The sequence below is a fragment of the Gracilinanus agilis genome, chromosome 2, assembly GCF_016433145.1.
Source record: "Gracilinanus agilis isolate LMUSP501 chromosome 2, AgileGrace, whole genome shotgun sequence".
NCBI lineage: Eukaryota > Metazoa > Chordata > Mammalia > Didelphimorphia > Didelphidae > Gracilinanus > Gracilinanus agilis.
The window spans coordinates 648,717,770-648,741,869 of NC_058131.1; the positions used below are offsets into that span (position 1 = coordinate 648,717,770).

At 42.7% G+C, this 24,100-nt stretch overlaps 1 protein-coding gene across 1 annotated transcript in view; it reads right to left on the reverse strand.

The window, feature by feature from the left end:
• Positions 1-24,100, reverse strand: part of CRTAC1 (cartilage acidic protein 1) — a 162,359-nt gene that overhangs the window by 58,160 nt on the left and 80,099 nt on the right. Inside the window, exon 2 of the mRNA XM_044662681.1 lies at positions 23,889-24,085. Coding sequence (XP_044518616.1) covers positions 23,889-24,085 — 197 coding nt within the window. The remainder of the gene's footprint in view (positions 1-23,888; positions 24,086-24,100) is intronic.

Sequence of the window (24,100 nt, forward strand, 5' to 3'; positions counted from 1 at the left end):
CTCTCTCTCTCTCTCTCTCTCTCTCTCTCTCTCTCTCTCTCTCTCTCTCTCTCTCAAACCCCTTTCTTTCTTTCTCTCCCCCTCCCTCATTTTTTCTTTTATTGAAACAGCATTAGGATAGCTGGGTGACTCAGTAAAAAGAGAGCCAGCCTGAAGATAGGAGGTCTTAGATACTTCCTAACTCTAATGCTGGAGAAGTCACTTACCCCACGGTTGCCTAGCCCTTACCACTTTCCTGCCTTGGTACTAACTGAAGTTAAGGGTTTTAAAAAACAAACAAACATCACTGAAGAGACAGAACTATATGACTCAGTGAGTAGAGAGCCAGGCCTGGAGACAGGAAGTTCTAGGTTCAAATCTGGCCTCAGTACTTCCTCACAGTGTGATCTTAGGCAATCTCAATTGTCTAGCTCTTAGTATACTTCATATCAATTCTAAAACAGAAGGTAGGGTTAAAAAACCCAATAGCATTGAAGTAGAAATAACCAATGTTTTCACTTTGTGGTCTGAAATGGGAAAGCCAATGAGATGAATGAATGAATAAAAAAAATTATTTATTAAGCACTTACTTTGTACTAAGCACTGAGGATAGAAATTGTTGGTTTGTCCTTCATTTTCAAAAAGGACCAATGACATCACAGAGTGATGTCCTGTCTTGCTCATAAATTGGATTTAAGTGAGGCAGAGCTATACAAAGTCATCAGCTTCATTTTTCTCTTCCAGAGTCATCCAAGTCTAGTGGCAAGACTGTCCTGGGATTCAGCGGATGACGTTGGCATCTTTGATGTCTGACTAAGCTCTAAGCACTCCACAGCACCTGTTCCAGCTGCCTTCGTGGCCATTAGAACAGACTGTTCTCATTCACCCATTCCAATGGGGGAAGTCTTCGCATGCCTGAGGTAGACACTCCCCACCCCAACTCACTGATGGGTTTGTGGCCCATCAATTACCCTCAACCTTGTTGAGTTCATTTGCCAAGTGGGCTTACTGAGATGTGGCTGCTGCATGTGTTATAGTTTCTTGGGGCCACAGGTGAGACGGGAGTACCAGGTGGAAAGCAAAGGAGGGTGAACAGCTCTGAAAAAGGGTTGGCAAGTCCTCACATCAGAAGTGCCAGTCTTCCCTGAACATTCCATACATCCCCAAATAGAAAAATCCGGATAGTCCCTGTTCTCAAGGTCCCTCTAATTGAGGGAGATAACATAAAAAAAGAAAGTTTAGCTGCAGGGCAGAAAGAAAGACGCCAGCATCTTCAAAGTGCAGTAGTGGGTCTAATGGTAGGTCAAGGGATCCTTATTAAAAGGTGGAAAATGTACATTAGTCAGAAACTCAGAACTGGGTTCTAGGCTTGATTTTATGATTCTGGGAAAATAATTTCCTCCTCCCTGAAATATAGTTTCCTCATCTGTAAAATGAACAAATGAACTCTAATATTCTTTCTAGTCCTAACTTTCTCTGACTCAATAGTTTTTTTGATTCTCATCTTCTGTCTTAGAATTAAAAATAAGTATTGGTTCCAAAGCAGAAGAATGGTAAGGGCTGGGTAATTGGGATTAAGTGACTTGCCCGGGGTCACACAGATAGGAAGCTAAGGCCATTTGAACTTAGGACCTCTTATCTCTGGACCTAGCTCTTTATCTACTGAGCCATCAAGTTGCCCCTGACTCAATAATTTTTTTAAGATGAATCTGTAACACCTTGTAATGGATTTGACAAAAGTCAATAGAGGAGTGGGTTCAACCCAATGCTTGGGCTTCACACAGCCCTGAAACATACCAACTGTGAGGTTCTTCCCCAAAATGAGAAAGCTAGAGTATTCGAGGAGGAAGAAGTAGCACTTGTTCTCCAAGAAATGATGATAAGATCCTAGAGGTGCTGTCAGGTGAGACATTATTCAGTAAGGGTCAGGAGAAAATGAGACTGAGTAGTCGTGGTTGGTAACTCTCTGCAGAGGGTTACTGAGGCCACTATTTGTCAAGATGATAACAACAGAGAGGTCTGCTGTCTTCCTGAAGCTTGTACCCAGGATGTGACAGAAAGCCTCCTAAGACTTGTCAAACTGGATAACTACTACCCACGCATGGTGATTCACATGGGCACAAATGTAACTGCCAAAGGAAACTAGGAAGCATTGATAAAGGTTCTGAAATTTTCGACAAGAAATTGAAGGCCTTAGGGGTACAGGTTGTTTTCTCATGATTGTTACAATTTGAAGAAAAGGTTTAAAAAGAGAAAGGAAGATTTGGGATGTGAATAGCTAAAAAGTGAATCGTTAAAGAAGAGAATATCAGATTTGAATTTCTGGACCACGATTTAAAATATAGGAATGACAGGTTCCTTGCCAGGGATGGAATCCACCTAACAGACACTGGTAAATACTTATTTGATTGGAAGTTTGCTACTAATCTAGTAAAAAGGGTTATAAGCTGAAGAAAAAGGGGTGGAGGATAGTGGAAACTGTCGACAATTATCCATGAAGGTGAATACTGATTGGTTGTTGTCTTTTGTACTTAAAGAGGACCAAAAAGACACCACGATGTTGGGGTCAAATGTGTAGTGTGTCTTACTCTGGATGATCAAACTGATATAAGCTTGGAAGGCACCACCACAGGTTAGGCACAAATAGCCTGTATGTACATTTGGGATGGAGACGCTTCTAAATTTATGGATCTCATGTTTCTTTGGAGCTACTGGAATCCTGTTTGCTCACAGAGCACAGAGCCTTCTTTGATGCGGATACACCATGCTTGATGGTTCTGTGCCAATGTTTCTCATGTCTCACAATCGATACCAAAGTTCTTCAGAGAGACCTTGAGGGTGTCCTAGTATCACTTCTTCTGACCTCTGTGTGAGTGCTTGCCTTGTGTGAATTTTCCATAAAATATTCTTTTAGGCAAACATGTATTTGGTATTCAAAAAATGTGGCTAGCTCATTGGAGTTGCACTTTCCACAGTAAGGTTTGAATGTTTGGCAGTTCAGCTTGAAAAAGGACCTCAGTGATTGGTATCTGATCTTACTAGGTGAGCTTCAGATGAAGGTGAATACATAGAATGTAAGAAAGTAAATTGGAGATTATAATACAAGGAAGCAAATTTGAATTTCTCTCTCTCTCTCTCTCTCATTGGAGTGAAACCAATGAATAGAATATGCATTTGGAAGGGTATACTGTAATAAAAATAAACATGATAGGTAAAAACGATGGGGGGAGGGTGTAGTGGTACAAAGTAATAATATACTTGGCGGGCAACTAGGTGGCTCTGGATTTAGAGCCAAGCCCAGAGATGGAAGGTCCTGGGTATTCAAAATCTGGCCTCAAACACTGTCTAGCTGCGTGACCCTAGGCAAGTCACTTAACTCCCATGGCCTAGCCCTTACTTCTCTACTGTCTTAAAACCAATACACAGTATTGATTCTAAGACAGAAGGTAAGGGATTAAAAAAATACTTGTTCTGATGTGAGGAAATCGAGGAAGCATAAAGGAGACGGTGGAGAACCTTTTGGTGAAGATTAGTAGAAACGATATTGCTATTGGTGTAGACAACAGATCATCTAAACAAAAACAAGGTGTTTGGGAAACTGATCACAAGCCTAGCACAGAAGCATGATATAGTAATGACAGAAATCTCTGATTATCTCAACATCAAATGGAGCTTTCTCTCTATCCCAAGCAGAGAGGCTGATGATTTCCTGATTTGCTCTGACAATTTCCTCCTTCAAAATGTGGAAGAACCAATGAGGGGAGTTGGAATCCTGTAACTAATTCTCCTCAACAAGGTTGCTTCATGGAAAGGATTGGGAGTTTTGGAAGCAACTGCTTCTCTTTAGAAAGCTAGGCACAGTCTGACAAATATCTTACAGATTTCAAATACTTCAGAAAAAAAATAGGTAGGATGCCATTTTTAAGATGAAATTCTGAAGACACAGAGAAAGTCCAGAGATAGTATATTATATGCCTGTAATCTTTGTTACTTGGGGAAGTTGAGGATGAAAGACTCCCTGAGTTGGGAGTTCCATACTACAGTATGGCCAAAACTGATCAGATATCTGCACTGAGGCTGGTACCAATGTGGTAAGCCCCTGGGAACAAAGGGCCATCAGGCTGTCTAAAGAAGGGCAAATTGGTCCAGTTCAGAAAAACAGGGCAGATTAAAACTTCCATATTAACCAGTATTGAGCTCGGGCCCTTGAGTGGGCCTAGTCTCAATCTTGCTTCCAATTTGGGTGATTTGGGAGTCATTCGATCAAGTAGTATTTATTAAACATCTACTATGTGCTTGGGCACTGGGCTAAGTTCTCAGGGTACAAAGAAAGGTAAAAGCAAACACAGTTCTTGCTCTCAAGGAGCTCATAGTCTAATGAGGGAGACAGAGAAACTCGGTTAAAAAAAAGACAAAAAGAGAAAGAATTCTGATAAAGGAAGAAAAGAGGAGCTGTTGATTGATATCAGTATAGATAAATAGGGAACTTGGGCACCAGCTTAATTTTAAAAAGATGTATACCATAGAGACGAGTATCCACAGGGGATGTGTTCTAAGATCTCTACAGATAGTTCTAGCTTTAACTTTAAACACCTCTGTTAACTTTATAGTACTGAGTTCTCTCTCTCTGCTGCTGCCCCTTTTGGTGCTCAGGGGTCCCCCTGCTTTGCCTTCCCCAAAAAACTCTTTTAAAAAGGACTCTCCAAGTGAAAGCACAAGAACTGACTGTGAGAGAGTTCAGGGCAGCCTGACTCATAGGATCACAACCTATGCTCCACTTTGCCCACCTGGCCACTGGCCAGTTCAGGTGCTGGTGTCTGTCCCTGACCTCCATGTGTCCTTAAACGGTGTGCCAGCTTCTTCCCTCATCCTGTGGGAGCTCCTACCCTGCTCCTTCCTTCCTTTGGAATTCGAGGTTGACCAAGGACAACTAAAACCAAGGAAAGCAAAACCGTGGATAAGGGTGAGATTACTGTACAGAAAATGGATGCAATATCAGATAATGGAGGATGCGGACAAAAGGATCAGAGTCAAGAGTATCTAAATCTCAAAACAAATTGCGATCATAAGTAATGCTAAGGACCATAAAGGATAGAAAGTCCACTGTTTAGTAAGGAGGGGAGGATGATGGAGAGAAGGTGGAAGTGAAGCACCTTTATTTTGCTTCTGATTTCTCTGCCAACGTGGGTGATATTTAGACTGAAAATGATAGAACAAAGTGGATCATAGGAAGTTAATATTCTAAATAAGTAGACATAGCAAGGAAGCACTAATGAGTTCATATTACCAGGGCCAGATGAACTACCACCTCTAATCCTGTAAGAACTAGCAGATGTGATTATTGAACCAGTGTCAGTGACCTTTGAAAGATCATGAAAAATGGGAGGTATTGCAAGACGGAAGAAGAGCAAACGTTGTCCTGATTTTCAAAAAGGAGAACAGCTTAAAGCCTATAATTATAGGCAAGGTTGACTAGGATTCCTGGCAAAATTCTAGGCCATGTCAGTGGCTAGTGACCACCTAGGAAAAGAAGCAATTAATCCCTTAAAGCCATCGCTGCTTCATCAAAGTATGTTAGATGCTTATTTTTCGAGAGGGTTACTAGACTAGTAGATTCGGGAATGCTGTAGTTGTAGTTTATCTACATTTTAGCACAAGCTCTGACAAGGTCTCTTATGGTTTTGGGGAACAATCTGGGTTATATACATACATGTACACATGTAGATTTGGAGCTGGTTGAATGGCCAGACCCAATTAATTATTCAATGTTGACTTGGAAAGGGAGGAGTGCCTCAGAGATCTGTGATTGGCCCAGTCAGATTTTAACATTTTTATCAATGACTTGGGTAAAGGCATTATGTATAAAACCCAAAACTGACCCAAGACTGGGAGTAATAGCTCTCACTACTTGGAGTATTAAGTTCTACTCTACCCGCCTCATTTTAAGAAGGACATTGGAGGGTATCCAAAAAGGGTCAGTCAGAATGGCGAAGGTTCTGAAGATCGTGCCACATGAGGAATGATAAAAGGAATTTGGCATGTTTAACTTGAAGAGAACACTTAGGGGAGACATGGGGGCTGTCCTTAAATACTTGGGAGGTTGTCTTGTGGAAGAGGGATTAGACTTGTTCTTTTTGGCCCCAGGAGGCAGAAATATTACAGGAGTAATGAGAGGAAATTGCAAAGAGGCAAATTTAGGCTTGACATAAAGAAAAAATGCCTAACAATTAGAGATGTCCAAAAGTGGAATGAATGGCCTCAGGAGGTAGTGGGCTCCCCTTCATCATTGGAGGCCTTTAGACAGTGGTAGGATGACCAATTATTGTGGATGTAGTCACAAGAAATCTTATTCTGGTATAGGTTAGATGAGTTGGCCTCTGGTTTTGTTTTTTTTTAAATGGGAGATTTTGTGATCATAATACCTGGTTTGGTCTCAGGGCCACTTAAACTGTGAGGAGTCAGGTTTTTGCTCTAACTCCTTTCTGGGCTATACTGGGTTCACCAATTACTTTAAGGGCCTGACATCAGCCTCAGGGACACTCAGTAAACCATAGCAGGGCTCTGGGGAAGGCAGTGCCACAAAACTGGAAATAATGATTACTCATGCTTCTCCAGAACTTTTCTTACAACGACCATATCAAATTTTGTTTAAACTCTTATCTTCCATCTTAGAATCAATACTAAGAATTAGTTCGAAGGCAGAAGAGCAGAAAGAGCTAGGCAATGGGGGTTAAGTGACTTGCCCAGGATCACACAGCTAGGAAGTGTCTGAGGTCAGATTTGAACTCTGGACCTCCCATCAACCATATCAATTTAATAAATATTTATTATGTGCTTACTTGTAGAGATCTCTTTATAATCTCTGATAATCTGATAAGGAAAGTTTAGTTGATAAGGAAGGGACAAGGAAGTTGTCTTTTACCTCATGCTTCCAGCTCTGGCTCCAGGAGCATGGAGTTTATTATATATATTTCAAGACTCATTTCACACAAAAGAACCTCCCTGAAACTTTGCAGATGCGCAGAAGTTACAAATTATGTCACATCAAACCCCAAAACATTGGCTTCAGAATAGACCAAGGCCAAGGCTGAATTTTGACTGGCTTCGTATCAAAAAGCCAAGTTGGGAGTATTTTTCTCAAGGTTGAATTTCCCCTTGCTAAAGTTTTGGCCTTGGCTGTAGCTGCATTCCTGGGCAAAGGGGAACAGTATTAACCCTTTAAATTCAAGTTTGCTAGGAACTTAAAGCTTTTCAATAAGGTCACAATACTTTTCAACAAGAAATCACAAGGATCACAAAAAGGGTCAAAAGAGGAGTCTCCGGTTTTTATCTATTCTCTTATATTGGTTTCCCACACTTACTGTGCGCCAGGCATTGATATTACAAAGACAAAGTTGAAATCCCCCTTTGTAGCCACTATTTATGCATGTTGAGTTGCTTTAGTCATGTCCAACTCTTCGTGACCCTATTCTGGGGTTTTCTTGGCAAAGATACTAGAGGGGTTTATCGTTTCCTTCTCTGGCTCATTTTATAGATGAAGAACTAAGGCAAACAGGGGCAAGTGACTTGCCCAGGGTCACGTAGCTATATCTGAGGCCAAATTTGAACGCACAAAGATAAGTCTTCTTGATCTCAAGCCTACTACATTAACCACTGTGCCACTTAATTGCTCCAGCCACTATTTATAGATGAAGAAATTGAGGCTTAAATGGCTTTCGTGATTTGCTTAAGATCACATTGCTAGCAAGTGGCAAAAGTTAGATTTGAACCAAATTTATTTGTTGTTCGTTTGTTTTCTGACTCTTATGGTTTTGGGGAACAATCTGGGTTATACACATACTTCTCCATGAAGACATTCTTGATTTAGTCCAATCCTGCTGTCTAACTGATTCCTGGGTTACACTACTTCAGGGAAGATATTCCAAGAGAGAAGACATATCCAAGAGAATCAAGGACTCATAGGAGGAGACTTGGCTGGGGACTTCTATTTTTCTGGTTTTTTCTTTTTATTGCAATCATTTGTTTTTACATAACATTCATTGCTACATATATCACTGTACCTTTCCCTATCCAGGAAGATATAAGAAATATTTTAAAAGGATAAAAAAATCTGGTCAGCAAAACTAGCTGATACATCAGCAGTACCTGACTGAATATTCAATATTTTACATCAACAGTCCCTACCTCTGCAAAGAAGAAAGGGCCTGGCATTTTCTCAACTATTTTCCAGAACTAAGCTTAACAATGGTATTCTATAGCATTCAGTTGTTTTGATATTTATATTTTCATTGTTGTAGCCATTGTATATTCTTTTCCTGGCTCTGCAACTCATATATTTTCCTATAATTCTCTGAATTCTTTATGTTAATTGTTTCTTATAGTGTAGCAATATCCCAATATGGGATCATAGATGATAGGATGACCAATATAGAACTGGAAAGGACCTCAGAGGTCACCTTCTCTACTCCTTTCATTTTATAGATGAAGAAATGGAGGCACAGAGCAGTTAGGTGACTTGCCTAGGATCACACAGCTAGTAAGAGTGTAATGTAGGATTCAATCTTAAGTCTTTCTGACCTAAAGACCAGCACTCTAATATGCCACCTAAATTACGTTCATGCACCACAATTTCTTTAGCCATTCTCCATTTGATGGGCATTTGCTTTGTTTCCAGTTCTTTCCTAACACAAAAAGTAAAGCTATAAATATTCCGGTGTATATGGTATCTTTATTTCTTTGACCTTCTTGGGATCTATGCCTTGAAATAAGATCTTTGGATCAAAGGGGATGGACATTCAAGTCACCTTTTGAGCATAATTTCAAATTGCTTTCCAGAATAGTTGAGCTAATTCACAGCTGGCGAGGGACTTCTTTATGCTTGTCTTCAGAAGTTAGCTTGGAAGATATAGTTATCTGGGACTGAAGCTGCTGTCATTGAAGAAAGCCATTTTATGTCATTGGCTAAACTCTAGAGCAGTGATTCCCAAAGTGGGTGCTACCACCCCCTGGTGAGCACTGCAGTGATCCAGGGGAGTGGTGATGGCCACAGGTGCATTTATCTTTCCTATTAATTGCTATTAAAATAAAAATAATAATTTCCAGGACGCTAAGTAATATTTTTTTCTGAAAAGGGGGCAGTAGGCCAAAAAAGTTTGGGAACCATTGGGCTAGAGAGTCCATTCTTTCCTCATCTCCTAAAGCAAACATGGCATAGTAGATAGTATTAGACTTCCTGAGATTTGGTTAATCTCTTGAGTGTTTTGTTACTCATCTTCTCTTCTAGATTTTTGTATCTTTTTCATTGATTTATTAACTTATGTTCCTCTAGGTTTTAAATTAAATTTTCTTTTTGAAGTCTTCGGTGTTTTTAGCACTTTCCCCCCTTATATTCACCTGCCTTTCATTTTAGGACTTTTCTTCCTTTGATGATGAATTTATCTTTGGGGTTGGACCATCTTGCCGTCTCAGTTTCTCCCCATAGTAGGGAATTTGCTTTTCATCAGTCTTAATTCTTGCCCCAAGTAATTTCTGGGGAGAAAGAAATGCCTTCAGCTTGGTTTCCCATCCCTTTTCCTTCAGGACCAATACAGCTTCACATGCTAACCCTTTTCTTCTGTCCCCTCTATTCTTTAGTTCTCTTTCTAAGCCAAGTTAGCATCTGTTACTTTTTAAAAGATTGGAGGAAGGTAGGCTGAGTGTTTGGGGGAGCCTCTGCTGCTTTGGCATTAGAGGACTCCTAAGCCAACCCCGTGAGAAGGGAACCATAGTTTCATGCCACCCCCCTCCATGCCCCAGAGGCAGTGCTCATTGCTTATTGCAACAGGATGATGGAAAAAGGGCAAATGTGGGGGCAACCTCTCTGAAGTCTGAAACAGCAGGAAAATCTTTGAATGAACTTCCAAGCAGAAGCTCATGGGTCAGTTTGTAATCACTGAGTGAAGGCTGATGAGGGAGGACTCTCCACTGTTAATTCACAAAGCTGTTACTTTGTAGGACTTTTCCTTTTCTTGCCTTATGGATACAATTGTAATTGTTTTCCCTTTGCCACAAAATTCCTCTATGGGTTGTTTTTTTTCCCCCAGAACTAGTGAGGATTGGAGAAAGTGTCTAGTCTTTTATCTTGTGGGACACATGCCCTAGACCCTTAGATTTGGGTTTCCATTCCAACTGTGATACTTATTAGCTATATGACCTTTAATTTCTCTCTGCCTCAGTTTCCTCAACTGTAAAATGGAGACAATAATATCTGAAGTAGCTATTTCATGGAGTTGTTTCTAGGCTCAAATAAAATAACATGTAAAATAATTTGCTAACCTTAAAGTGCTATATAAGGGTCTATACAGAGGTCTCAAAAGCTTCTGCTTAGTTTCATTTGTGTCCAACTCTCTAGGACCTCATTTTGAATTTTCTTGGCAAAGATCCTAAAGTGGTTTACTATTTCCATCTCAAGTGCATTTTACATATGAGGAAACGGAGGCAAACAGGGTTAAGTGACTTGCCCAAGGTCACACAGCTAGTAAGTGTCTGAGGCCAGATTTGAACTCAGGGAAGATGAGTCTTCCTAACTCCAGGCCTGACACTCTATCCAGGGTACTTACCTAGCTGCCTACTCAAAAGTCTTAGTCCAGTTTTAAAGTTTTGATAGCTTAAAACTGCATTTGAGGGGCAGATAGGTGTCTTAGTGGATAGAGAGCCAGTCCTTGAGATGAGAGGTTTGGGTTCAAATCTAACCTAGCTGTGTGAATCCTGAGAAAGTCACTTGACCTCATATGCCTAGCCTTTACCTCTCTTCTGCTTTGGAATCAATACTTAGAATTGATTCTAAGATAGAAGGGAAGGGTTAAAAAACTGCATTAAAACTTTTGGGATAAGGGGGCAGCTGGGTAGCTCAGTGGATTGAGAGCCAGGCCTAGAGACAGGAGGTCCTAGGTTCAAATCCGGCCTCAGACACTTCCCAGCTGTGTGACCCTGGGCAAGTCACTTGACCTCCATTGCCCACCCTTACCACTCTTCCACCTATAAGTCAATTCACAGAAGTTAAGGGTTTAAAATTAAAAAAACAAAAACAAAAACAAAAACAAAACTTTTGGGATACTTTCTATTATTAATATTCTAGCCTAGGCAGGTACTTTCTAAGGAGGAGGCACTGCCCTCCCCACAACACTGACCCTTTTATGCTTTTTGCATCTCTTCCCCTCAGAAGAAGCCCCTGTTCTTGCTTCACTCTCAAATCAGAGGATCCTTAGGCTTACCTTAGGGAGTCTCAACCCTCCACAGAAATTAGTATCAAAGAAGAGAAGAAGTTGTAGCATTCACTGACCAAGCTGAATGGTTCTGGTCTGTAAAGAACATTTAAGGAGCTCCAGATACTTGAGCTATAACTAGGGCAGGGTGACCAGAGCTTTGCCTCAGGGCACCAAATTTAGAGGGTGCTGACTGCACTAAAATCTTTTAGGAGCATAGAAACAATAGAATTTAGCATCTAGTTAGCAAGAATAATTAGTTAAAATAGAAAGCTAGCAGATGGCTGGCTGCAGTAAACTATCACTTTTCCACCTTGTTCCCCATCACCCTGCCCCCTTCCCAAGCCTGACTGAAGGCACATTTCCCACCATATTCCCCGAGTGCATTTGGCTAGCTCTGACTCTGTCAGATATAGAGGAGGCTGCTCTCTGGGCAGGCTAGAACCGTGGGGCCCTGAGATGAGAAGAATAAGAAAAAGAGCCCCTGGATTTTGCCCACCCTATGAATATACTGTTTCAGGGATCTCCTCTCTCAGTTGAAGCCCTTCAGCCTACAGTACTAATGTTCAGGCAGGCCCTGAGGCCAAAGGGAAGGAGGGGTTGGCTTTGCTTCTCTGTGGCCTCTTCCTCCCTCTTCAGCCCTTTGGCTTAAGGGCTGACCAGGGACACTCAGAAGAATAAACTAATTAAGGTAAAATGTGCCAGAGTGGTGCAGAGCCTTGTAGATCATAAATGAGAACGGCAAAATCAATGGCAGCCCTTCCGTAGGCGGCAGCAGAGGGGCCTGGGCGACAGGAGTAATGGGACTCCATGATTTAAGAAGAGCAAATGCTCTGGCAGCTGCAACCTGGGTAATTAGGTGTGTCAGGAAGACAGATAAACAGTGAGCTGTGTGGGTCGATGGTACAGGTAATAAACACCCCGGCGCTTGCCCCTGGTCCGTGTCAACACGTCATCCCTCCTGCCAGCTCCTTGTAGCTGCAGACGGCCTGGGGTGCCACACTGAGGGCCAGAGGACAGGCTGCTCAGGAACAGGGAAGGCTGGTGGGAGCCCAAGGACCTTCTCGGCTCTCATGGAGGAGCCTGGGAGAGGACAGGTGAGTAGAGGAGAGCTGGGATGGTTGGGATGGGAACTTGGACCACCAAGCCTGGACTGCACACTCCCTGGAGGATGCCAGTCCACCCTGGGAGCCTGCTGCTAATAGGGCAGTTAAGGGAAACCTTCTATGGCGTGAGTCTTCATACAAACTGAAGTCTATGTGCAATCAATCAACCAATATTTATTGCGGGAAGGCAGCATGATTTAGAGGTGAGCGCTGGACTTGGCATCACAGGAGTCTGGGATTTAGAGCTGGAAGGGTCCTTAGAGGTCATCTAGTACAATGCCCTTATTTTACAGATGAGGAAACTGAGGCTCGCAGAAATTGCTCCCACTTCACAGGGTTGTTGTGAAACTAACCTTGAAGATTTTTTTTAACTTAGTGCCTTCGGTCACACGGGCAGCATTTGAACCCGGTTTCTCTGACTCCAAATCCATCATCCTCTCCTCTAGACACAATCTAGATTCAAATGTGGCTTTGATATTTACTAGCTGTGGACCATGGGCAAGGGCACCCCTCTGCTTGCTAGCTTGTAGAATAGGGGTGACATCACACAATCCTGGGGTGTTTATGGGGAAAGGATATTGTGAACCTAAAACATCTCCTAAATGTGTTATTACTATTATCCCCAAACATATGGTGTGTTCCAGGCACTGTGCTAGGCACGTTGGGGGATTCAAAGGAGTAAGAGATATGCTGTCCATTCTTAGTTTAGCTGGGGGACCTTTCCTGATATCCCCAGCTGCTAATGTCTTACCCTTTATATCATCTTGTATATACATACACATATATATGCACATACACATGTATACTGACCTATACAAAAACATATACGTATATATGTGTATGTGTTCTCTCTACCTAGGCCAGACTATAAGCTTTTTGAAGGCTAGGATTGCTTCCATTTTTGTCTTTGTATCCTCAGTACCTACTATGTGCCTGGCACATAATAGGTGCTCAATGAAGGCTGATTGATTTGCTGATAGATAAAAATGAAAAACTAAGCAATACAAAGCAGGATTTCATGCTTCATCACGAAGCATTGTGGGATTAATTACAAAACGAGTGATGATAACAAAAACTCATATTTATACAGCATTTTCCTCCAAATAGCTCTGCGAGGTAGGTGAGATAGTATTGCTTTATTCTCATTTTAAAGTTGATAAAATGGAGGCAAACAGGGTAAAATGACTTGCCCCAGGCCCCACAGTGAGTAAATATCTGAGGATGCATTTGAACTCAGGACTTTCCAAGTTCTAGGACAAAGAGGAGTATTATAGCAAAATCAGGGCATGGTAAATAGACAAAATTTGGCTGGGGGTGAAGGGAAGGAAAGGAAGTCACACTGAGGAGCAAAGGGAAAGAGATCTGGAGAAAGGAGTTGCTGTCAGACTGTTGAAGGCTTTGAATGCCAGGTTAAGAAGTTTGGACTATAGGAATTGGGGAGTTATTGAAGGTTTTTAAGTAGAAGATTCATACAATCCAAAAATCAAATGTAGTATTAAGAGCATGGGACTTGACTTTGGAAGATGTTCAAGTCCAGGCTCTGCCAGCAACTCTCTGTGTAGCCTTGTCAAAGCCACTGCACCTTTGCCATCTATAAATGAAGGAGCTGGAAGAAGTACTGTGAGATGGCAGCTAGAGTGCTTGCCTTGGTGTCAGGGAGCTCTAGGTTAGGGTCCTGTCTCAGTCACTTGATTAGCAGTGAGATTCTGGGCAAGTCACTTAAGTCCTCATCTTTGAAATTAAAAGTTTGGACAAGTTGGCCTCTACTAAAGTCCCTTTCTAGCTCAAAATTTTTATGATCCTATGAATACACAGCCTTTAGGATTTCTTCTGGAGTGGGTAGGTGGCCCAATGAATAGTGTCAGACCTAGAGTCAAGAAGTCCTGAGTCCAAATTTGGCCTTAAATGCTTATTAGCTGTGTGACTCTGTGCAAGTCACTTAACCTGTTGGCCTCAGTTTCTTTATTTGTAAAATGAGCTAGAGAAGGAAATAGCAAACCACTCCAGTATCTTTGCCAAGAAGACCTCAGATGTCATTAGCTAGGTGGCTCAGTGAATAGAGAGCTAGGAGGAGGTCCTAAGTTCAAAGCAGGCTTCAGACACTTTCTAGCTGTATGACCCTAGGCAAGTCACTTAACCCCAGTTACTGAGCCTTTACCACTCTTCTACCTTGGAACCAATACTTCATATTGATCCTAGGATGGAACGTAAGGGTTTAAAAAAAAGAATACTTCAAATGGAATCACAAAGAGTTGGACAAACCTGAAATGACTGAACAAGAATAGATAACATTTTCTTCTAGCTGTATCAGTGTGTGATTTCAGAGCTGAGTTTGAGGAAGGCTGATTTGGCAGTAATTCGCAGCATGGTTTGGAGGAGAGAGAAAAGGGAGGCTTGGAATCTAGTCCAGGCAGTAGAAGATAAAGGGTTGAATTGGGATGGTTGTAGTAAGAATGGAAGGAAGGCTCAGATATGAGAGGCCCATCTAAAGAGGAACCTACAAGACTTAGTGAATGATTGGAAATGGAGGATGCAGGAGAAGTCAAAATGAATGAAGACTCCAAGACTCAAGCCTGAATGACGAGGAGAATGGTGTGTGAAACTGGGGCATTGGGAGGGGTGAACACATTTGGGGAGACTCATGGGACGGCAGATCATAGATTTATAGTTAGAAGGGATTATGGAGGCCACATATAGTCTAATCCCTTCATTTTATAGATGAGGAAGTTAAGGTCCAACAGAAGTAAGTGACTTAAAGTCACTCAGGGAGTATCAGAAGCAGGATTCGAACTTGGGCATTTTGTTTTGCGAGATACTCAACCATGCTGCCTCCCAGATATTAAGTTCTATTTTGGAGCTGTAAGATTTGAAATAATGGCAGGACTCACCAATAGAAAAATCCAGGAGGCCGTTGCTTCTGGAGTTCAAGAAAAAGATCAGGGAAGGATATATAGATTGGGAAAGTATTTGCATAAAGATGATAATTAAAGCAACGAGAGCTAATGAGATTTCCAAGGGAAAGGATATACAGATACACACAGAGAGCAAAGTACTGAACAATAGGGAATGTTTATGTTTGGGAGATGGGAAGAAGAGAGGCCAGTGTTATAAAGAGTGGCAATAAGAGAGAGAGAAAGAGAGAGAGGGAGGAAGGGAAAAGGAGAGAGATTCAGAGATAGAGAAAGAGACAAAGACGGATAGACAGGAGGGAGGGAGGAAAGGAGGAAAAGAGACAAAGAAGAGAGGAGAAAGGGAGGGAGAGAGGGAAGAAGAAAGGAGGAGAGAGAGACAGACAGACAGACAGATAGACAGACAGATAGACAGAGGGGGAGAGAAACACCAAGGGAGGAGAGAGTTCTCAGAAGGAGGAGGGTGACTACTAACCAATCAATAGACAAACACTGAACCATCAGGTGGTGGGCTTTTCAGACCGCAATTCCTAAGGAGTAGAATCAGCTTCTCCATTCACCAGCCCTCCCTCTGCCTACTACCTTCCTTTCAAAGGGGACCTGGAGGAGCTCTCTGGGAGCAGTTAGAAGGGTGAAAATGTGGGGTTTGGGATAGATATGGAATTAGAGAGCATTTTCAGTAGAGTAGCCAGCCCATTTAGGGCGGAGGCAATGCCTCATTCATCTTTGTATTCCCCACAGTTACTATTACCACTAAACTGACATTTATATAGTGTTTTAAGGTCTGCAAAGCACTTCCCATACATTAGCTCATTTGAAACTTACAGTAATCCTGAGTTAGGGCTAAAGATATCTTTATTCCCACTTTACAGAGGAGGAAACTGAGCCCGAGCAAGGGTAATTGATTCGCCCTGGATCACATAGCTAGTAATAGCCCAAGACTGGATTTGAATCCAGGCTTTCCCGATTCCTAGTCTGGTTCTATCCGCTACAGAACGTTGCCTCCTACAGTGCCCTGAACATAGCAAGTGCCCAGTAAATATTTGTTTAACTCTATTGAATCGAATTAATACCTTTTCCCCACGGGCTGAGCCAACCCTTGATGTGACCCAATCCATACTTTAGCACTACTGAAGGGAGAAGGGTAAACTGGCAGGTAGATGGAGGTGGGGGAATGGCTCAGGATAACAAGTGGACTATATATTGCTAAGGCAAAAACAATGTCTGTGACCTAGGAAGTGAGTGGGACATTCAATCAAAAACACTCTGGGTGACTTGGCTGATAAAAATCGGGCAGAATTAGTCACAAGGGAAGGGAAAACCAATGGGTGAAAATCAGGCCGGGTGAGGGGATGTTTTAATGTTTTAATAAAAGCTCTCTCCATATGCCCTCAACCTTCAAAATATACTTCCTGTTGCCTGGCCTTCAATATATGTTACTGATCCTACTACGCCACATTGGACACAATTTGATAGTTTGGGATTGAACAATAATCGTGGCTTGTTAACAGATCTCGTTTGAGGATGAGGGCATCCATGAACCAACTCTCTGAGTCTCCATACTGTCTTGTCCTTGTTGTCCTGCCCAGTGCCCCCCTTGCCACTTGCTGTTCATCTGACCAATTGTGATTATAATCTGTTAGCTGGGGGACTAGTGAATGTGATTTGCCTCTAAATAGGAAATTGCCAAATGTGATTGGGACCTGGGATAGTAGAAGATCTAGGGCATAGGTCTAGAGGCAAAGGAATATGATTTCTGAGAGGGAAGGTCCTCAAAAATATGCTTTGAGGGCGATAAACTGAATATATTTGAGGGGTTGGAGCCGTATCATTGAGGATTAGGAATGAGCATACCTAGAAATCCAATTTAGGGGGCAGGATGGTGGTCAGTTAGGTCTGGAGATTGAGTGAGTAGGCATGGGAATGGAGGGCTTTCTTCCTTCCACTATATTGCCCTACAACAAGATTGCTCATTGGTTTTGATACTTGAGAGGGTAAGTCCCAGGCTTAAATGGTCACTTGTGTCATTGGCAGAAACCCACCCAACCCCTCCAGAGTAGAATAAGTGCTGAACTCGGAACCATTCCAGACCTAAGTTCAAATTCCAGCCCTATTACTACCTTTGTGTAATGTTGAGTAAACCATTTAACCTTTTCTGGACCTGTTTCCTTACCTTTAAAATGAGGTGAGTCTGATCAACTAGATAATCTCTAAAACCCCCTTTACAACTCCAGAGCTATGACCTACCATGGTATTTGGAGTACTCATTCCTGGAGGTAATTCTTTGGGTTAAAAAAAAGCCAAAGAAAGAGTAAAAATGTAGCCACATTACCAGCTTACACAGAAGTAGGGGTGGCAGGAAGCATTCCGACCCATGCTCACTCTCTTGGACACTACCCAGAGTGGTTTATTAGAATAGAACTGGGAACAACTGGAGTGAGGGACCATCTGGGGAAGGCATGCCTATCAGAAGGGATCTCCAGGAGAGGATTTGAGGCACTTGGAAGTATCTGATACTTGGGGGCCCTGGATAATACCCCTTGGTAGGAGATGGTAAAGAACAACATCATCTAAAACATTCCTTTGATAGGATCATTCTCTCATCTCTGGCTACCAGTTGCTGAGTCTCTCAACTACCATCTGGTGTTTCTAATCATTACTAAATACATAATATGACACAGTGGACAAAGAACCATCTTGGGAGTTAGGACCCAAGTCTTGTTTCCAATATAGACTGTGTCACTTAAACATCTTAGTGCCCCCAGACAACCCTCTAAGATTATAAGTTGCAGAATAGTTATTAGCCTACGTTGGTAAAAGGGATTTCCTCCCTGGGAGCTCCATGCAATGATGAAATCACAGGTTTTGTCCTACCTCCTCCTTAGTATGTTAATTAAGCTTCTTCTTAGCATCATCTAGACCAGTGGTTCCCAAACTTTTTTGGCCTACTGCCCCCTTTCCAGAAAAAAATATTACTTAGTCCTCTGGAAATTAATTTTTTTAAAATTTTAATAGCAATTAATAGGAAAGATAAATGCACCTGTGGCCATCACTGCCCTCCTGGATCGCTGTAGCACCCACCAGGGGGCGGGGGTGCCCACTTTGGGAATCACTGATGTAGACCCATGATGGTGAACCTATGGCACGTGTGCCAAAAAGGGCATGCATAGCCCTCTCTGTGGGCATGCAAGCTGTCACCTGATAGAGTACATTATTAGAAAGGCAGAGAGACTTGAAGGAGCTATTCCTTTTCCCCTTTCCACCATGCTGAAGACATTTTTTCACTTCATCCACTCCTCTGCCTAGCAGCCTAATGGGAGCATTTCCTCCCATGTTTTGGGTAAGGTGGGGCAGTGGGGTGCTTGGCATAGGGGTGTCTAGGAGGACAGAGCACAGCACATGCTTTGGGGGCAGAGCTTGGCACACAGTCACTAAAAGGTTTGCCATCACTGATCTAGACTCATTGAATGTTAGAACTGTGGATGAGAACTTCAGCTCATAGGGTTTTAGAATTGTATGGAATAATAGTTTTGACATAATTAACCAGTCAGACAGGACTAAAATCCAGGTTCTTGACTCCCAAGAGTCAGCTTGGCATAGTGTGTAGAGAGGAAGCCTAGCTGGGTGACCCTGGGCAAATGACTTTTTCTCTTAGTGTCCCAGGTAACTCTCTAAGACCATGACATTCTTGGTAGTGGGAGTTTTCTTATCTGGGAGTTCCCTGCACTACTAAAATCATAGGTCCAGTCCCTTTTCTTCTATTTTAACCCCCAGTTCAGTGTATCCTGTTTCTTACCTTCTTGGGACAGTAGTAATTCTACCTTTTCTTGGGAATGAATAGTTGAAGTGGTTGAACAGACCCCTCCCAAAAGGATACTGCTTTTGACGGAAACCCCCAATTCCTTTAAGAAACAACCACATGCAATATCAGTTCATACATTATCATTGGAGATGGGCATTTGCACTGCAATTTATAGACTTAGAATTACCTGCCACACAGAGGGGACTAAGGAACTTGCCCAGGAATCAAACTGAGATCTAGAAGGGACCTTAGAGGGAGGTCATCTAATCCAACCTCCATTTTATAGAGGAGCAAATGGAGATCCAGAGAGGTCAAGATTGTCTCATGATCATACATTCCCATGATCAGAGGTGGGATTAGAATACTGGTCTTTCTGAGTCCAGGTCCAGTCCTGAGTCCATTATTCATTCATTGGTCTTCTCAGATAGTATTTTTAAAAAAATAAACATCAGATAGTATTTGTAATCAACCAGTCAAGCCCAGCCCAGGGGCATCAATAACATCCCATGGGCAATCAAGACCTGGGACCCAAGGAAAATAAAGAGGAGGGGAAATGGCTTTTCCAGAATCATTCCTCAGTCCCTGTTGCACCCCACCTCGACATCTCCCATACAAGTTAAAGGATCTCCAAGTGCAAATGCTCCCAATGGTGTTGGTCCTGGGAGGAAGCTCCCAGAGACACCTTGGGCTCCCCATGGTGGCCAGGGGATGGAACAGCTAAGTACAGAGGGGAGAGCCAGCTGGACAGAGGGGAATTCGCTGACACAGCACAAGTGTCTCTGCTCCCCATCTCCGCCCACTGTCAATGAATCAATTGAATCACTCAACTGAAAAATTAACTCAAAACCACAGACATCCCTCAAACCCACAGAAGGTCACCGAGAAGTGTGGAGCCAGAGCTGAGGCTGCTGGGCATTGGGGGGCAGGGAAGAACTTCTGCCTCTACGATGGTGATATGCTTCCTCCCAACCCTGGAGGGAAGGTGTCCTTCGCAGGTGGCCCCAAGCTAGGTCCTCAGCCCCAGAGGATGCGAATGTCAGGGCATGCATCTGCAGAAAGCCCATGCCTGCCTCTCAACAAAGCCACTTTGTCTTCTTTGAGGTGCTTCTTCTATATTTGAGGTGCTCCTCTCTTCTCTAGATGGTCTCCTCTTCTGACATGAGATAACCTATTGTAGCAAAAGGAACGCTGGTTCCTTCCAAGGTTCCAAGAAGCCTTGGGTTCAGGTCTCACCTCTGACACTGTGTGATGCTGGACAAGTCATTTAACCTTCCAATCTCAATGCTTTCATCTGTATATATTATCAATATATTTGCATTTCTTTATTAAAACCCTGTAGAGCTGTGAGCTATTATGGTGTCCCCTTTGTGTTGCCAGGTGGCCTAGTGGATAGATCACTGGACCTGGAGTCAAGAAGATCTGACTCTGAATCTGGCTCAGGTATTTTTTACTAGCTGTATGACCTTGGACAGGACACAAGCTCTCAGCCTCAGTTTCCTCAACTGTAAAATAAGGAGAGTCGGACTTGATGGCCTCTCTCCAGCTTTGAACCTATGACTTCAAGAGTATTTTTTATTATTCCAGCTCTCCTTCCTTCCCCCTTTCCTTCCTCTCTCCTTCTTCCCGCCCTTTGCTGCCACACCTGCCCTGTAGCTCCTGTCCACAGCTGGACCTTCGATGGATTTTGGTCTCTTCCCCTGACCTTGCCCCACATTAAAGAGTTGATCAGCTCATCAATTAACTTTGCCCCAATCCAATCTTCCCTTCGCCTGAGAGCAGTAAATCCAGCTGGATAATCATGCCCTGATATTTGTGTAGGGATAATTACAGTCACACAGGCCTGAGTTGGTGGCAAGATGAGATGAAAACCCATAAAATACCGCTCGGGTGCTGCGACTCATTGTTCTCTGGCTTCTCGAGGCTGGCGTTTGGCCAGATAACGGCACCCTCCCCTCGCCTGCCCCCCGCCTCTGGCCCCGATCCCTGACTCACACTCCATCCTCCCCAGGTCCGGTCCACAGGACTGGACCGCTGGCTCTCAGGGAGCCCGAGACCAGTAAAGGTTCTAGCTCAGGTGGAAGTTCCCTGAGCCATAAAGGAAGTCGAATGGTGCCATCCTGACGAGAGGGCTTTCTCCGAGACATCTTGTCCTGCCACGGTGTAGTAAAGGAGTGCCTGGGGACGGAGCGGGGGGCACAAACCGTGCTTCTATTTCTGTCTGCCCTCCGTACCCACCTGCCTCTCCCTACCTTTCTCGCCTCTCCCTCTAAGCCCATTTTCATTTCACTCATTCAATCAGCTATTTCACTGAGGCTTCAGAATCCCAGATTCAGACCGCAGAATTGTGGCAAAGAGCAAAGAAGTTCAGATGTGAAAAACAGCTTTGGAAACTGTAAAGCAGCACACCTTGAATTTTGATATTTGCATAGAAACTTTACAGGTCTTAAGGCAGCCTGACCTGCAGCAGCCCCGGGGAGGAAGCAGGGCACGGATTAGCCTCATTTTTACAGATGAAGAAATTCGGGTCTGATTCAGATGGTGAGTAATTCTCCAAACGTTGCACAGCTTGTATAGATCAGAGAGGCTGCATAGTACAGTGCTAATGCTTTTTACTCACAGGACCTGGGTTCAAATCTCACCTTCCCAAACTCAATGTCCTTATCTGTATATATTATTATATAGTATATTATATACATATAATATAATACAACATATTTATATTATATTATTATAAATATAACATAAAATATATATAACATAATAATATATTATATATTTTTATATTATATAATTACAAATATAACACATACATGTGTAATATAAATATATCATTTATAAACCCTTATCTTTTGTCTTAGAATCAATACCGTGCATTGTTTCCAAGGCAGAAGAGCAGTAAGGGCTAAGTAATGGAGGTTAAGTGACTTGCCCAGGGTCACACAGCTAGGAAGTGTCTTGAGGCCAGATTTGAGCCTAGGACATTCCATCTCTAGGCCTGGCCCTCTATCTACTGAGCCACCTAACTTCCAGCTCCCCCATTGTTACTTTTAATATATTTAAGCACTTACTACCTTTTTGACTCTGGGCAACTTAACCCCCCTTTAGCCCCCATTACTTAGCCCATACTGCTCTTCTGCCTTGGAACCAATGCATAGTATTGATTCTAAGACAAAAGATAAGGGTTTATAAATTATATAAACTGTAAAATAAGGGGAAATGGACTAGATCAGTAGTGTTAAAAAGAAATGGACCTCTGTAGGCTACATATTGACTTAGAAAACCACAGATTAATATTATCTATGTTTTATTGTATTTTTGTTGATCTTGCTAAGCATTTCCTAATTCTTTTTTAAAAAAATATTAAGTTTTAACATTTTTTTGTAAAAAAATATTTTGAGTTCCTAATTCTCTCTTTCTCCCTCCCTGGAGCTCCTCCCCTTTTCACTGAGAAGACAAATACTACAATATCAATTGTATGAGTGTAGTCATTTCTGATTACATGCTAATTTGATTTTGATTGGACTTCAGAGTGTTGGGGCTGTATGAAACCTTCAAGGCTGTGAGTTTGACACTCCTCACCTAGATGACCACTAAGTTCCTTTCTAGGAGCAGCTAGGTGGTACAGTGGATAAAAATGCCAGGCCTGGAAATAGGAAGACCTGAGTTCAAATCTAGCCTCAGACATTTACTAGCTGTGTGACCCTAGGCATGTCACTTAACTTTGCCTCAGTTTCCTCACCTGTAATATGAGCTGGAGAAGGAAATTTCAAATCACTCCAGTACTTCTGCCAAGAAAACCCCAAAAGGGGTCATGCACAAAGAGTTGGACACAACTGAAACAATTGAACAACAACAAAAATTCCTTTCCAGATCTAAGGCTATGAACCAAGGATTTTTGACTCCAAATATCAAAATATTTATTGGATTGGAGTTTGGCATCACTCATTGCCACCTCACCAATATATTATTACCTCTTCTCTTCCTTTCTCCTGCTCTACTACCACCATGGAGATTGGAGTGAGTCCAGAATTGATTTTGTGGTGGGTTTTTTGTTTTTGGTTTTGGTTTTGCTCTAGAACTGGGGTTTCAATTGGGGGTAGAAAATTCTTTCCAACCGTGTAGATTGGAAGCTTCTTTGCAAATGATAATTTTAAAGAGTTGCCAAGAGCATTAAGAGGATAAATGACCTGCCCAGAGTCACACGACCAGTATATGTCAGCAGAACTTGAACCAAGGTCTTCCTGACTCCAAGGCTAGCCTTCTATCTGGACAGGTCTAAATCAAGACAGACCCTTAGGAGATATCTTAGAAAGTCCAATCCTGTTTTGACTTGTTGTGGCTGGGATGGCCTCCAGTAAGTTTCTGGCTTGGTTTGGATGAACCTATCCAACTGGAGGATTCTATAGCATGTCCTCAGAATTCGCACTTCTCAAGGTTGGGAATTAAGGAGCTCAGAAGAAGCCTTGAGGAGGAGACCTTTACTACCCTTCTGAATTATAGTGCCCCGAAAATAGGCTTATTTCCTCCTGAGATGCTCTGGGGATCCTGATCTTATTCAGCAATTTGGGGGCTCAAGATGGCTTTCACCTTCTCCTCCTGCTTCCCTAAACTAGGTCCAGGGAGCACCATGCTATCAGTAATCAGCATTAAGAGGCTACCTATAGACCTCACTCTAGGAGGTAAGGTCTCTCTAGGTCTCCCTCACCCTTGAGAATTCCTTGATGGAGAAATCTAAGATTTTGGGGGGTGTGAGGAAAGGGCTCTTTCAGAAGACATCTATGAGGGTTAGAAGCTAAAAGCAAGTGTTGGAGATACAAAAGGAAAGAAGGAAACTAGTCAGACTCCCTACCTGAGAAGGCATTGTTGGTATTAAGGAAGTAGATTTCCTCCCGGCCATCCCCATCGATGTCGCAGGCAGTGACCCCGATGGCATTCCCCTGCCTGTCCCGGAGTGCATAGTAGGGGGAGCTTCTCTCATCCACTGCAATGTTCACCAGGCGCTGTTGGGCTCTGTCATACTTCAGAACCAGGTTGGGGCCATTATACCTGAGAGAGAAAAGA